Below are 16,017 nucleotides of genomic sequence, written 5' to 3' on the forward strand. Positions count from 1 at the left end.
CACCTGCCACTATCCACAGGGAGTCCAAGCTCCCCGTGGACAGAGGCTGGGTTGCACGGGGCTGCTGCTATGGACTGACGCAGACAGAGGCAGCAGTGCAGGGAGGAGGGGTGTCAGGCGGCACTGTGGAGCTAGAGCTGGGAGGATCCAGATTTTAAGTCAGCTCCCCCCAGCACTGGCTCCTGCCTGCCCCCCATCCCTCAAGTGAGGCGAGATTTAAGTCAAGGAGGTAAAAATATATTATAAACTCCTATAGAAACACAAGGGCACCTTATTGCTACTTTTAATCTAACTTTAATTGCACTGCTCTTGAGAGAAGAATAATCAGTGTGACAATTTGGGGATCTGTTTATATAGTGTCTGAAATCAGTTTGAAGTTATGAACTCTGAATGTAGTTGTATCAGACTACCAGGCTCCTATCTGTTTTCTGAAGATGATTTTCAATAAACACAGTTCTGAGTCTTCACCTTGGCTCTGAGGCCTGCATATTTAGTGAGATTTCAGAAGGAATTCTTGTGCCTAGATGAAATTGTTGCACTTGAGAGCTAAGGAAATGGCAGGTCCTTAAACCTTGATGATCACCCATGGACAAAGAGCTGCCTGTCACCTATGGCAAACCAGTTTGTCAAGTCTGGCCTCCAGGTGGGTGGTGACAAATGACAGATCATGGGATTGGGTAGGTACTTTGATCCCTTCATGGGAGTTACCTGACAAAGGGTACAGGTTTTCTTCCTAGCCATTTGAGTGAGGGAGAGAGGCAGTGGGAGTGCTGGGTGGGCATATGAGGAGCAGGAGGAGGTGGAATGTGGGGACAGTAGGAATGTGTGTGAGAAGGCAAAATTATATAGCTACGTCTACACTGCAGGCTTCTTGCGCAAGAAGCTCTTTGAAGAAGAGATCTTCCGCAAAAACTACTTGCACAAGAGCGTGTCCACAGTGCAAAAGCACATCAGAAAAGCGATGCGCTTATATGCAAGAGAGCATCCAGGCTGCATGGACGCTCTCTCACAAGAAAACTCTGATTACCATTAACAGAATGGCCACCAGGGCACCCGTGCATGTTTCAATAGGCTGTTTTTGAGCAAAAAAACCCCCTGCTGCCCATCCACACACACCTTTTAGCGCAATAATTCTTGCGCAAAAGGAGTTATTCCTCATAGAAAGAGGAATACCTAGACTGCAAAAACCCCTCTGTTCTGTTGATTCACTGTAAATTTTCTTGTGCAAAAACGTGCTTGAGGTGTGTACGCTCTGTGAGTTTTTGCGCAAAAATTCTGCAGTATAGACACAGCCCCAAGGAAGGAAGAGAGGATAGAAAGAACCTCTCTATGGAAAAACTTTAAAAACAACAAATAGTCTGGTAGCACTTCAAAGATTAATAAAATATGTAGATGGTATCATGAGCTTTCTTGGCACAGCCATCCGACGCTCTGGTCATCTGAAGAAGTGGGCTGTGTCCACAAAAGCTCATGATTCCATCTACATATTTTGTTAGTCTATAAAACGCTACCAGACTATCTGTTGTTTTTTAAGTTTTTCCTGTTACAGACTAACTCGGCTACCCCTCTGAAAACTCCTTAAGGAGTTTGACCAAATCCCAAAGAACTCTCAAGAGTCATAAGGAAACAGAGGCAAGGAACTATGTACTTATTTTGTATGGATCTATGTATATCTTGTGCAGCCTAAAGTAAAGAGTGATTATTTTAGGAATACTCCTGCCAAATTTGTGTTTGTTTGCTACAATTAAAGGAAGGGGGTAAAAGGGTGCTCAAGCTACTGTGGTGTCTTAGGCACTCAACATTTTTCCTGGGACTTCCAGGAGAGGGGTACCAGACAGATTCTGTGTTCAGGAAGTGTGTCAGAGGGGCTGAACCCAGAGATTATGAATGAATACTGCAGACATTGGGGAGCATAAGAACACAACAATGTGAGTGTCCAGCAGGGGGAACTTAATAAGGACTGTGAGCACTGTATTTTAACAATCAAGCAATTATTCTGTATGAATATTTTCAATGTCCTGAAAGAATCAAATATGAATACAGATTATTGCTACTGAGTGTGAAAACTCAAATACTGAGACTCAAACAAGTGTTATATTCATGGGAAGAAGCTTAACATCTAAACCATATGTTATAACAGATTGTTTTGACTATAACTATGTAAGTAACTGAATTAGACCCTCAGCTGGTGGCATTTGGCACAGCTCTGTTGACTTCAATTGCATTAATTTACATCAGTTGTCGATCTTGCCCATTATGTTCCATTTTGAGATGTACTAGACTTTCTTCCATCATTCACATGTAAGAAGACTATAGGGACTTGCTGCTTCTTTGGATGTATCTGTCACAAGGAGAAAAGCATTTAATTTTAACCGATACCCAAATCAGGTACACAGGATATCACGCGTTAAATGGCACTCCTAAGATTGCTCAGGCAAGAAGTCCGCAGTTTCAGTGAGGTAATATTTGAATGCACAAGGAATGCGGAGCAGTACCCGAGAAGATTTAACCTATTGTCTGGATTTTAGAGCTCTAACTTCCCCTAGTGACATTCACTGAATGCCCACTGTACAGCCATGTGCAGCATCAAAGAGCAGACTGATTTAATGTTAAAATTCTTTAAAACCTACACTATGCTAGGAAAAGCCCAAATGTTCCAGTTTTTATCACTGTAAAGACATGTACGCCATACAAATGTCATGCTTCTCACATCACTTTTCCAGGACTGCCAATTGACTCATTAACATTTGAATAATATTTTCAGGAATGGGGGGGGGAGGTTTTCAGTTCTCTCTGGTTTTCATATATGGTATATTCCTGATATTCCTGTCCACAAACAACATAAAAGGGAAACATCGTTTCATACAGATTCTCTATAACATTTCCTTGTCGTCATGTCAACCACAGGATGTGCAAACGGGTATATTATACTAAAAACAGAAGGGCCCAGTTACTTTGTGGTGCTATAAATGCCTCTGCATTGTGGTAAAAATGCTGCACAGATTCTGCCTAAAGATCAAATCGTACCAATACAACTGTTACTTGCCAGCAACTGTTTCATGCTTTCCACCCAGTCTCTTGCTTTTTGCATGTCACAGGAAATGTATGAAACTACTACACATTAAATCAACCACAACTGTCTGTCTCAGAAGATTTATCCAGGAGAGAAGAAAAAACATATAGTTAGAAAGAGAGGCTGTTCAATTCTTTTGAGAGGCTCTCCATTCCCGTATTTCATCCTTAATCATTTAATCCCTCCCTGCTCTTTTAGGCTATGTCTAGACTGCAAGCCTCTTTCGAAAGAGGCTCTTTCGAAAGATAGTTTCGAAAGAGCCTCTTTCGAAAGAGAGCGTCTAGACTGCACGTGGAACTTTCGAAAGAGCAAGCCGCTTTTTCGAAAGAAAGCACCCAGTGAGTCTGGATGCTCTCTTTCGAAGAAGCCCTATTTACATTCAAGAACGCCTTCTTTCAAAAGAAGCACTTTCGAAAGAAGGCATTCTTCCTCGTGAAATGAGGTTTACCGCCGTCGAAAGAAAAGCTGCGTTCTTTCGATTTAATTTCGAAAGAACGCAGCTGCAGTCTAGACGCAGGTGAAGTTTTTTCGGAAAAAGGCTACTTTTCCCGAAAAAACCCCTGAGTCTGGACACAGCCTTAGGTATGAAGTGCTAGCTGGCTGAGATCAGCCTAGCATGTTTGCATAACATAGGTGTTTTTGTAAGCATGAGTACTCATTTGCTTAATGCATGTTGGTTGTCTGTGCAGTGATAATGACTTTTATTCCTAAGCATGTCACAAACCGTTGTCTATGGCAAAAGCTAATCAGATGGGTACCTTGGTTAATAACTTTTAAAAACAATGAGTAGTCCCGTGGCACCTTAAAGACTAACATATATATAGTATCATGAGCTTTTGTGGGCAAAACCCACTTCTTCAGATGAGATGATATTGAGTGGAGAAAAAAAAAGGAGGACCTTAAGAATAAGGGAGAGGAAAAAATGACTTATCAATTGGTTAATGTACAATCTAGTATCAGTACTGGAACGTGCTGGAAGAGAAGTTTAATGCAGTCAACACTGTGATTTAATAGTAAAGGCAACACAACATCAAAGTGTATCTCTGAACACTGGCAATTGGGGTGGTTTAAATGGCAAAGGAACTCTTTCGGAGTGTGTTAGACCAGCTTTTTCTGCCTTAACAGATCAGTGAGTGCAACCTCATTTCTTATCTGCAGGACTTTTAGTAAATGAGTCAGTACCTCTGTTTGGGTGGCCCCCTAGATCATAATAGTGACTGAATCAATGTTTCTATGTAGATACGGAACAAAATATGATGACTCAACCTTGACAGGCACATGGAATCCATAATGCTTCAACGTTAGAGCCATTTCCACAGGCTAAGGGGAAGAAAATAAGAAGGTTCCATCCATGGATATTGAACAGGCACTGCCACTTGCACTGTTGTACCCCTTCACCCAGCCCTGTGGAAACGCCACAGTAAGTGCTAGAATACAGGCTTTGGCCTTGACTGTTTTGTACAAGATGGCTGGCCACTCTCTATGCCATCATATTACTTTCAGTCCCATAACACACTAGCTAGTAAATTAACCCTATTACTCCTAGGAGGAGAGGGAGAAGGTTTCCAATACAATGGCAGAAGTGGAGCCTTTAGAAGTACTCTGGAACTTTACTGCCAGGGCCAGAGAACCAGTCCAGAGGTTTGTGGACCCAGAACCTTAGAGGTATTTAGATGCTGCTTCAATTCCTCACTTCTTTCTTGAAATGTGGTGCCCAGAACTGGACACAATATCCAATTGAGGTCTAATCAGTGCAGAGTAGGGTGGAAGAATGACTTCTCATGTCTAGCTCTCGACGCTCCTGTTAATGCATCCCAGAATCATGTTTGCTTGTTTTGCAATACGGTCACACTGTTGACCAAGGGTGGACAATAATTTTTGCCCGGGGAGGCACTTCAAAAATTTTTAAAGTAGCCCCAAGCCAGCCCGGAAGGGGTGGAGCCTAAATGGGAAGGAGCGGGGCTACCCCATCCCCAGACCATGATTGGTCTGGGTCTGGGGGAGCCCCTTTGTCCGCCCCTTCCCACTAGGCACCCATGCAATCAGGGCTTGGGGGCAGGGAAGCGTGGGAAGCCTCCCACCCTGCGAGGAGCATGTGGTACTTTGAAGTGCTGTGGGCTCCTCGCAGGGCCGGGGCAGGGTGAAGGAAGCTTCACACAGCTCCCCTGTTCCCAGGCCCTGATTGGCCTGGGGGCAGGGGAGCACATGAAGCCTCCTCTGTTCTCCCCCACGCTGCCCTGCGAGCAGCGTGCAGCACTTCAAAGCACCATGTGCTCCTGGCAAGGCGGGAGGAGGCTTTGCATACTCCCCTGCCCCCAGGCCAATCAAGGCTGGGGGCAGAGGGACTTGCAAAGACTTCTCCGCTCTGCCCCTGTCCTGCGAGCAGCGCACAGCACTTTGGGCGCTCCCCCACCTTCAGGCCCTAATTGGCCTGGGGGCAGGGGACCAGCAAGACCTCTGTGGGCCAGATCCACCTGATTGGCGCTTTTGCCCATCCTTGCTGTTGACTCATATTTAGCTTGTGGTCCACTTTGATCCCTAAATCCCTTTCTGCAGTACTCCTTCCTAGACAGTCACTTCCCATTCTGTATGTGTGAGACTGATTGTTCCTTCCTAAGTGGAGCACTTTGCATTTGTCCTTTATTAAACTTCATCTTATTTAGCTCAAATCATTTCTCGTTTGTCCAGATCATTTTTAATTATGACCCTGTCCTCCAAAGCAGTTGCAGCCCCTTCCAACTTGGTATCATCTGCAAACTTAAGTCACTTTGGCTCTGCTTTTTAAATGAATTTCAGAAAAGGGAGTGGATTTGTCCCTGCAATGGAAAGAGTACATCTAACACGAAAACAAAAAACCCCAAAACCCATCTCATCTGTTTAGATTTGCCCCAATGTTGTTGTTTTGTTTTTTTTAGTGAACCCTCAGTTAAACCTGATGAATCATTGTAATGCACAGTTCTATGTATTCATTCGATTTTTGTTTTAATTATGTTATTGTGGGGGTACATAAAAGCAACACCCTGAAATGGAATCGTAATTGCTTGATACAATGTAGTTTTAAATAGTTATAACTAAATGATTTGTTGCTACAAGTTAAACTGTGGGAAGTTTGTTGCTGCCTGGTTTCCTATATTTGGATATGTTAACAAAAACTACATATCCAAACCCCCGTGTTGGAAAACCAAAACACTTTGGGCATTTTGTTTTTATATAAATATATAATATGGGCAGAAGCACAAGAGATTTGTTTCCAGGGAAAAAATTTTACCTTGATCAAATGCTTCTTGTAACTTGCTTGAAAATGGGAGTGAACAGTACAACAGTCTGTTTTTCAGTTTATTTCTTATTTTAAATAAGCTTAGTTGTTTTATAAACATGTTTTAAAGTGAATTGTTTTATTGATACTGTTTTTGTGAAAAACAGGAATTGTTTTTCCTATTGAATTATAAGATGAAGAGTGGAACCAGTAACCTATTTTATGGGCTGTAATTCAAGAGTAATTCAAGCAATTGCCTCCCTCTCTCCAGCTGCCCACCCCCCCCCCCCCTTCCTCAAGCCCAGCTCTTGCTCAAACCTCCCTTCCCACCCTTGCCCTGCACTCTCCCCATCACTGATGGACATAAGCCAGGGAATTACCGGGGGGCCTGGCATGGGGTGGTAGCAAGGATAGGCCCTACTCCCCCCTGACTTCTCCTGACTCACTGCAGCAGATACTCCCTGAAGCAGCGGGAGCTGGTGCAACCTGTTAGCCTGCTCTGCTCCACCACATCACTGATCTCCCAGAGCAATGAAGCAGAGCAGGCTGGGACATAAGAACATAAGAACGTCCGTATTGGGTCAGACCAAAGGTCCATCTAGCCCAGTATCCTGTCTACCGACAGTGGCCAGCACCAGGTGCCCCAGAGATGGTGGACCGAAGACAATGATCAAGCAATTTGTCTCCTGCCATCCCTCTCCAGCCTCTGACAGACAGAGGCCAAGGACACCATTTTATCCCCTGGCTAATAGCCTTTTATGGACCTAACCTCCATGAAATTATCTAGCTTCTCTTTAAACTCTATTATAGTCCTAGCCTTCACAGCCTCCTCTGGCAAGGAGTTCCACAGGTTGACTACACGCTGTGTGAAGAACTTTCTTTTATTAGTTTTAAACCTGCTCCCCATTAATTTCATTTGGTGTCCTCTAGTTCTTCTATTTAGGGAACTAATAAATAACTTTTCTTTATCGGCCCTCTCTACACCACTCATGATTTTATAGAACTCTATCATATCCCCTCTCAGTCTCCTCTTTTCTAAACTGAAAAGTCCCAGTCTCTTTAACCTCTCCTCATATGGGACCCGTTCCAAACCCCTAATCATTTTAGTTGCCCTTTTCTGAACCCTTTCCAAGGCCAAAATATCTTTTTATATCTTTTTTGAGGTGAGGAGCCCACATCTGTACACAGTATTCAAGATGTGGGCATACCATAGTTTTATACGGGGGCAGTAAGATATTCTGGGTCCTATTTTCTATCCCTTTCCTAATAATTCCTAACATCCTATTTGCCCTTTTGACCGCCGCTGCACACTGCGTGGAAGTTTTCAGAGAACTGTCCACGATAACTCCAAGATCTTTTTCCTGATTTGTCGTAGCCAAATCAGGCTACAGTACTGCAGAACAGGCTACTGGGTTGCTCTGGCTCCTACTGCCATGGTGAGCATGGGAGCTGAGAGAGCTGACCTTGCCGCTGCCCTGCACCAAACCTCCAGTAATCCTCTAATGCCCTGGTTCCCAGGGTCCCATCCATAGAATAGTTGAAGTGGCTGCTGCAGAGTCCCTCAAAGCGTAGGGCCTTCGACAGCCATCCTGAACCATCCTATGGACAGGGATGGCTCTGGGATCTGGTCTGGGATTCAAAGTCTGAAACCAATTTTCAGGTCTGTCACTGCTGTGTAGTAGTCTCAATGGGATTACTCCTGCATAGAAAGCAGCAATGTCAACTTTCATAATTTTATCACAAATCTCATTTTGTTTGGTGACTTTCATAAAGCCCCTGTTCCTAAAGTCATATAAGTACATGAGAATATCACCCTTTTATAAAGTAAGTTTCTAGTCCTCATGATTGCAGAGAAACCCCCAAAAATGCAGAGCCTTAAGTGCAGAAGAGAATTAAAACATGTATTAAGCCAGTTTCATGAATTTTAAGCCAGTCCTGTGACTTTGTGGAGTCCAAGGTATAATTTATGTTTGAAGCTGAGCATACTGTTTCAGTTTAGTATGTAACTCTTTTGCAGGACTGGAGATTTAATCTCTGCCTCAATTTCCCATTTACATAATGAGGATGATCTCTTCTTTTGACTGTTTTATCTATTTAGATTATAAACTGTGTGCAGCAAGGACCGTCTACTACTGTGAGCATAATCATACTGTGAGCATAATTTCTGGTTCAAGCAACTGTGAAATAAATAATAATAATAATAGATGTTAAAATAGATGTTGCTGTTCTTATTTTTGTGATGGAATTCATTACCCAATGTGTGTAGCCACAGATGAATCTGTAGTTGTTTTTTAAGGTCACCCTTTACTTCCCAGTAGTGGTGTATGAAAAAGGTATTAGGAAAAAACAGCCAGATGTTAAGTGGCGTGTTTCATTGCCTACAATTTACTCTGCTTTTATGCAGCCCGTGGGGCAATATATTCCTGGACTGAGACAGCTAATTTAAAAGGCAAGACCCTTCACACACAACCTACCTGCTACTCGCCGGGTCTTCTGAGGGTTGGAAGTAAGTTAACACAAACCTCATCCCCTTCTCCCTGTGCTGCCCTACCTAGTGCAGAGGAGACTCGAGCTGGACTAAAATCTCCCTCTTAACTCATCTCCTTCTGCTTGATCCCTGGCTGAAGTCATAATCCGCCGTGTGGGTGACATGACATAAGCTGCTGCTTTGCAAAGGAGCTGGGGGGAAGCACACAAGCGCGGCGGGAGTGAGGAGGCGGCGGCGATGGGCAGGGACGAGGCGGAGGAGCCACGTGGGCCACACAAACGGATTTTGCTGCTCGTCGCCAAAAAGTGCCGCGGGCCTCTTGGCAGCCGCGCGGCGGGAGCTGGCTCCCTGCTGTGAGTGTGGCAGACTTGAAGGCTGCTCCCCCAGCGCCCTCGCTCCGTGCCAGCCCCTCCGGGTCCCTTGCATAAGCCCCCTGCTGCGGTTACATAACGGGCTGCCGCTGTCTGCGCGGCCCCCGGGTTACAAGCCTGGCGAAGGGGCGCTGAGGGGCTGGCTGCAGCGGGCGCCCCGGGGGGGGGGGGGAAGGAATGTTTGCAGCCCAGCTGGAGACGCGCCGGGGTCGCCCTGCCCAGCAGCAGCCTGCGGAGTGCAGTCCCCGCGCGCCGGGCAGGGCTCGGCTCGCCATAGCTCCGGCCGCCCAGCCTCGCGTGCGGCGGAGGCGCCCGGGCCGGGCAGTGTCAGGCTGCTCGGGGACGGGACGGAGGCGGGGGAGGAGCCCGCGAAGGAGGGGCCTGTGCACACGCCATTCAAACCCTGCAGGCGCGGCTGCCGCAGCTGGCTAGCCCGGGATTCCTCCTGCGGAGGCTTGTCCCTTGACCCATGCCGCTGCTGGGTAAGTGGCATCTTTCGGGCTCTCGGGGTCAGGGCTGGGGCGGGGGGCGCAAGCGCTGCGGGGAGTGAGGGGGGAAGAGGGCAGAGCCCGGCTCCTCTGCGTGTCACTTTCACATTCTCTGCTGCTCTTGCTGAACGCCTGGGGGCCGCCGAGCCCTCCAGGTCCCAGCCTTGGCAAGGCCACGGCAGGCGGGACCAGCGAGCGTGTTGACAAGTGGGGAGGAGAGATTGGCAGTGCCCCCCTTCTCCATCGCTGCGCGCACGCACGTTTCTGCGGGAGGAACTTTTAGGCAGCCAGCTGGGAAAGGGGGGGTCTCTTCACCCCTAGGCTTGAAGTAGCAACAATCCGGATACATCATTTCTGCCGTCAGCACCCCGCCCTCCCATAAAAATAGTTCCAGCAGGGCTTGGGGAAACGAGACTGGGTGGCCCTCACTTTGAGAGGAGAAGCCACCAAGTCTGGGTGGCACCTTTCACTCCTTCCTGCCTCTAGCGTTTCCCGGCAGCCAGCTGGTGCAGGGGTTCTCAGCCAGAAATAAGAGGGGTTCCCCTACCTGACTGTGCTCAGTGGTACATTAACTCCTGTATATATTTGCCTAGCTTTACAACAGGCTACATTAAAAAGCACTAGCAAAGTCAATACAAATTAAAATTTCATACAAACTGATTTGCTTATACTGTTACATGCACTAAAATTAAGTATAGTATTTATATGCCAGTTGTGTTATTTTATAATTATATGGTAAAAATAAGACAGTCAGCAGTTTCTCAGTAATAGTGTGCTGTGACATTTTTGTAATTTTATGTCTGCTTTTGTAAACAAGTAATTTTTAATTGAGGTGAAACTTGGGTGTAGACAGCATAATACAGGCTCCTGAAAGGGGCACAGTAGTCTGTAAAAGTTGAGAACTATGAAACTGGTTGGTTTACCCAGCTTTTGAATCCTGTGGGTGCTAAGGTTATTCTTGAGGCTCCATTCAGTGTTTTATCGTGCACTTGTGTTGCCGGAGGATTTGCATTCAGCAGGGCTGTCAGTCAGTCACCAGGAATGGGGGAGGGAGATGAGTAGTGCAATGGCTTTCTGGTATTGGACATAGTGTAGCAATATATTTATAGTTAACCCAGGCAGCCCTGCTAGTAGTGTGAGAGCTATTATGGTTACAATACTTAATGTTAGTATTCATTTTAACTCCCTCTCTCCCCCGTCCCCTCCCAAACATGTAATAGGGTCAATATAGTGAAATTGAGAACTATGCTAGGATAGTAGGGAGTTCCCTTTAAAAATGTCAATCTGTTCCGAAGTTGCAACATGAGGACAAAACAAAAATATCTTTAATCGGTATTGCATAAAGGTGTTTAGGGGTCCGAGCCTACAAACAGTTCCACATGTACAGGCCCCTTCTGACCTCATAGAGCTGGAATGTCATTTCAGAAAAAAACTGTGAGGATCAAAGTTGTACCAGGAAATAGGGCACTATATCTGATCATGTAGCCTGCAAAGTTCAGGATGGGGGCGAAGAAGTGGTGCAGATAGTCCTATGAAAAGTATGAGTAAGGGCTGAGGGGGAGAAGCTGTCTTCTTTCTCCATTACAAATTGTGCCCTTGACATGGAGAACTAGGTATTCTGCACCAGAAGTAGGGTTTGTGATTCTCTTTCAGGATCAGGCTCTGTGTTTGTCATATCTAGAACCACAAATCCAGATTCCATCACCCTTAATTCTTTCTCGTAGGATTAAACTGAGCACCAGGCAGTTTACCATATCTGACTCTTTTGGATACAAACATAAAAACAAAGTTTTATCTGATAGACATTGTGAATGTTAACACAATGAGAGGTGGAGTGACTTAGTGGAAAGAGCTGGGAGACCTAGTTTCTTTCCTCAGCTCTGCCACTGGTTTGCTTGGGGACCTTGGGCAAGTCACCTTACCTCTCTGTGCTTCATCTGTAAAATGGGGATAATGAATGTGACCTCCTTTGTAAAACACTATGAGATCTACCATTGAAAAGTGGTATGTAAGAGAGAGGTATAATTTAAAAGGTATTCTGACATTTGTGATGGGAAGTGCAATATAAATAACTACATAGACATCAAAGGTCCCATGGCACTTTTGTAGGTGCCTGGATGAACTGCCATCTCTTTCTACTATTGTAAAAAGTTATAATCCTGTGAAAACTCTTTCAGCATTTAAACCTAGCTATCACCCTTTGCTACTGCATTGCATTAAGGACACTGTGTAAATAAATGTGAAGCAACAATGGAATGAAAATGGGAATGTGTCCTGGAAACTCTGGTGCAGTTTAATGGTAGCATCCCATTTTGTGTCTGATAAAATGAAATTTCATTTTAAATTAAAGATCTGGCCTGGGGGAAGAAAGGGGGAAACAGACAGCTTCAGTTTGGTCCTTTACAATTTGTAATTAAGAGTTTAAATCTCTGACATGAGTATGTAATTTGCTTTTTATTAAACCATTACATTTTGAACAAGCCTTGACTTGTAGCTCTTAAGGGTTAATGTCAAAGGCTCATTTCCCTGTGTGTGATTACTTAGATATCATGACTCATCCAAGGCCACATAGCAAGGCATAATAATTACAACTTGGCACACCATATTCCTGCGTTGCAGACATGTGCTGCTGGCATTCTCTGTGCAGGGAATCCTGCCCGTGCTGTTAGACTGGCAGTTGCAGGGGCCAATAAAAATGAAAAATAAACAATCATTGTTCCAGAAAGGGAGTTACTATCACCAGAGGGGCAGGGAAGGGAAGCTTGTTTGAAATTGTCAGTTGGGTGAGTGACTTGGGCAAAGGAACCACAGAGACCATTCAAATGTGTTTCCTGTTGTTTGGGCTCAGCTCTACAGGCCCACCCTAAATCACCATGCCCTCCTTTGCTGTATATTCTATGCCAGCAACAGACACTTTTCAGGGGGTTGTAGAGTTGTACCAATCTATGGGACAACAGGCCACAAAATCCATGTATTAGAAATGGATCCGCTCATATTTCCTGCTGTGCCCCTCTTGTGCCTTCCCCTGTTATCTGTCTCAGTTGGCAACTGCACTGTCTGCCTTGAGGCAGTCTCCCAGGGTTGGACCACCCACCAGCAGCCAAGCTTCTGCTTCCCTTCAGTGCCTCTCACCCACCAGTGGCCCCGCTAACCAACTCCTCTGCCTCCTGACCACCATAGACAGCTGTTTTGCAGTGTTCAGGACATTTTCAGTGGGAGTGGAGGAGTAGGGTTGGGCACTTGGGGATGGCGTAGGGTTGCCAGGTGTCTGGTATTTTACTGGACAGTCTGGTATTTGCGCTCTTTGTCCGGTAAAAAAAAAATCAGAGAATACTGGACATGTGCTGGGAGCCTGTGATTGTGCAGAAGCCTGGTGGGGGTGGGAGAGTGGGGGCCTGGGAGTCCCAGCTGGGAGGCGGAGTTGCGTATCCTGTGTGTGGTTTTTGTTTTTTTGTTTTTTGTTTTGGCTCGACCAAAAAATATTGGGTGTCCGGTATTTTTGGGGAGACCATCTGGCAACCCTAGGATGGCGGCTGGGAAGAGGTGGGGCAGTGACTTGAGGGAAGAAGTGGAATGAGGGCAGAGATGGAGCAGGGGTGGAAAGAGATGGGGTGGGGACTTGGGGGAAGGGTATGGAATGAAGGCAGAGGAGGAGTGAGAAGAGGTGGGGCTGGGCTGGGCTTGGGTGAAGGTGGAGTAGGGGCAGGGACTGGGCAGAAGGGGTTTGAGCACCCATAGGCTAGAGGGTAATTTGGCACTTATGTCTCCTGATATTCAAACTCTTGTTAAATCCACTTGCATACCATTGATAGTATCTTCCCTTTGGCCTTCATCCTCACTGCTACCACTCTTATAGCCATCTCCTTAATGTTCTCTGTTCTTACCTTTCACCTCCTGCCTATTCAACAAGCTCTTGGACAGCAGATCTCAAACTTCTTTGACCTGTGACTCCTAACAACAAAAATTATTGCATGACCCCAGGAGGGGGAGTTCAAGCCTGAGACCATCCAAGTCCCTGAACACACCTCCCTGGATGTGGGGACCAAAGCCAAAGACCAAGGGCTTCAGCTCCAGGTAGGGGCTTGTAACCTGAGCCCTGCTGCCCAGGGCGGAAGGCAAAGCCTGAATCCCACTGCTCAGCTGAAGCCCTCACTCTTTGGCTTCCTCCCTGGGAGGTGTGACTTGAGCTTTGACTTTGGCCCCGGACAATCAGGGGGAGGCTGTCAACAAGCCCATCACTAGACCTAGTAATCCCATTAAGACAGTGTCATGACCCACTTTGGAGACCCGACCCACAGACTGAGAACTCCTGGTAAACCTGTCTTCCATTCCTGCATCTCGGGGGCTAAGTCTACACTGCAGGCTTCTTGCGCAAGAAAAGATCTTTCGCGAAAAGTTCTTGCGCAAGAGCGCATCCACACTGCCATGTGCTTTTGAGCAAGAGATGTGCTTTTGCACAAGAGAGCATCCACACTACCGTGGATGCTCTTGTGCAAGAAAGCTCTGATGGCCATTCACCTGTGCTTTTTCCGATAGGAGTTCCTTGTGCAGATTTCTGTCTGCATTAGGGCTTCTTTAAGCAACATTTTACTCATGCAAGTAGCCCTTAGTCACATGAGTAATCCCACTGGAATCCTCTGGTACTATTTGTGTGTGTCAAGACTTTCAAATAAGTAAGGGGTTGCAGGATTTTCTTTTAAGGCAGGAGCTGACTCTCTTCTTTTTTGCCTGTAAATCCTTTTATGATGCCAAGTAAATAGTGGAGAAAAAATACAAGAACCACTTTTAGTGAGATTCATTTGCTGTTAATTCTTTCAACATTATTTCTAGCTCCTTGTCTGTTGCAAACTCTTTGAAAAACTTTGTACATGGTGACTTGTTGTTAAGGAATGTACAAATAATAAAAGGCATCAGTTGTTTTTCAGTGTTTTTTGAAAGCGTCTCAAAACTGTGGGTAGTGGAAGTGTACAAAAGCAGAATCTCTTGTTGCCAGGGATGTGAGCCAAGTGGGTCTTGAGGGAAAATGTAACCACTTACAGTCTGTAGCAACTTTATTTCTACAGAAAGCCTAACTTTGAGTGAGTCACATGAACAGCGATGAAGCAGACTGTGTCAAAGTTGATAGTCCTTCTATGAAAATATATATCCTACCCCCATTGCAGCCCTTCTCCAATGCCCCCTCCCCCAACTGACATGACCCTGTGGATTATTGGGTGGCCTGGCATGGAGCAGCAGCAGGGGTTGGGTCCCCCAGCACTCAACCAAGGGAACAGAGCGCTCTGGGACTGGGTTGCTCTGCTTCCCACCACCATAGTGAAGCGGAGTGACCCAGTTAGGAGATGGTAGAGTGGAGCGGGCTGCTGCAGCACTTGACTTCCTATGGCTTCTGTTACTTTCTCAAGCCTGATATAGTTGTGTTTCTGTTTGACTTGATAGTAACTAGATGTTCATGACCAGCCTCCTTTTGTGAATGCAGATCAGCTCCTGTAACATCTAAATCAGGTGTGTGCAATAATTTTTGATGGGGGGGCCCCCCCACACTCCAAGATTTTGCTAAGATGTCAAGGGCTAAACTTTTCTAAGGAAGTGGTGCATGATCTGGGATGCAGTAGAGGAGTCTGTTCTGGAGGAGGGATGAGAAGGTGGTGCAGGGTGTGAGAGGAAGTTGGGATGCTGAAGCAAGTGAGGTGCCAGAGGCAGCCTTTTGCCAGGAGGCACTTACCTAAGCAGCTCCCAGCCAGCAGAATCCTCAGCCAGGCTTCCCTACCTACCAGCAGACCCAGACCACTCCATATAGTACGCTCTGTGTGTGTGGTTGGGGGGGGGGGGGGGCGCAGAAGGGAAACTGGCCAATAGAAGCTGAGAGATTGTGCTGGAGGCAGGGGTAGTGTGCAAAGCCTCATTACTTGCACCTGGCACAGAAAGCCTTATTGAGCAGTCTGCCACTTAGAGCAGCATGGAGCTGTTCTGTGCTGCAGGAGCAGGCCATGGACCAAATTAAAAGGCCTAGTAGGCCAGATCTGGACTACAGGCTGTATCTTGCCCACCCCAATCTAAATTATTTCTGCCTACAATTAATTGTGGGTTCCATTAAACTGTTGGCATACAATGTTTATATATAGTGTTGTAGCTGTGTTGGACCCAAGACATTAGAGAGACAGCATGGAGGAGGTATTATCTTTTATTGGACCAACTTTTGATCCATTGAAATTAGGGATGTTAAATTGTGTTTAATCAGCTAGTTGAGTAGATGATGGAATTTCCATTGACTACTTGATTAGTTGATAAGGGGGAAACTGTAGAGCTGCAGCAGGATTAGCTCCCAGCCTTGGGAGCTCACC

General features: G+C 46.0%; 1 protein-coding gene across 6 annotated transcripts in view; it reads left to right on the top strand.

Annotated features, from left to right (window-relative positions):
• Positions 1-9,059: 9,059 nt before the first annotated feature.
• The window catches only part of SYNE3 (spectrin repeat containing nuclear envelope family member 3), an 87,701-nt gene continuing 80,743 nt past the window's right edge, over positions 9,060-16,017 (top strand). For 3 of the 6 annotated variants that reach the window (XM_075926630.2, XM_075926636.2, XM_006133698.5), the window contains exon 1: positions 9,513-9,670. In XM_075926630.2, coding sequence (XP_075782745.2) covers positions 9,658-9,670 — 13 coding nt within the window. In that variant the 5' untranslated portion in view covers positions 9,513-9,657. Of the gene's footprint in view, positions 9,171-9,512; positions 9,671-16,017 lie in introns of those variants that run through there. The other 3 variants (XM_075926635.2, XM_075926633.2, XM_075926632.2) reach the window with 3 other exon arrangements.

Source organism: Pelodiscus sinensis, chromosome 5 (assembly GCF_052426305.1).
Source record: "Pelodiscus sinensis isolate ZL-2025 chromosome 5, ASM5242630v1, whole genome shotgun sequence".
Taxonomy (NCBI): domain Eukaryota; kingdom Metazoa; phylum Chordata; order Testudines; family Trionychidae; genus Pelodiscus; species Pelodiscus sinensis.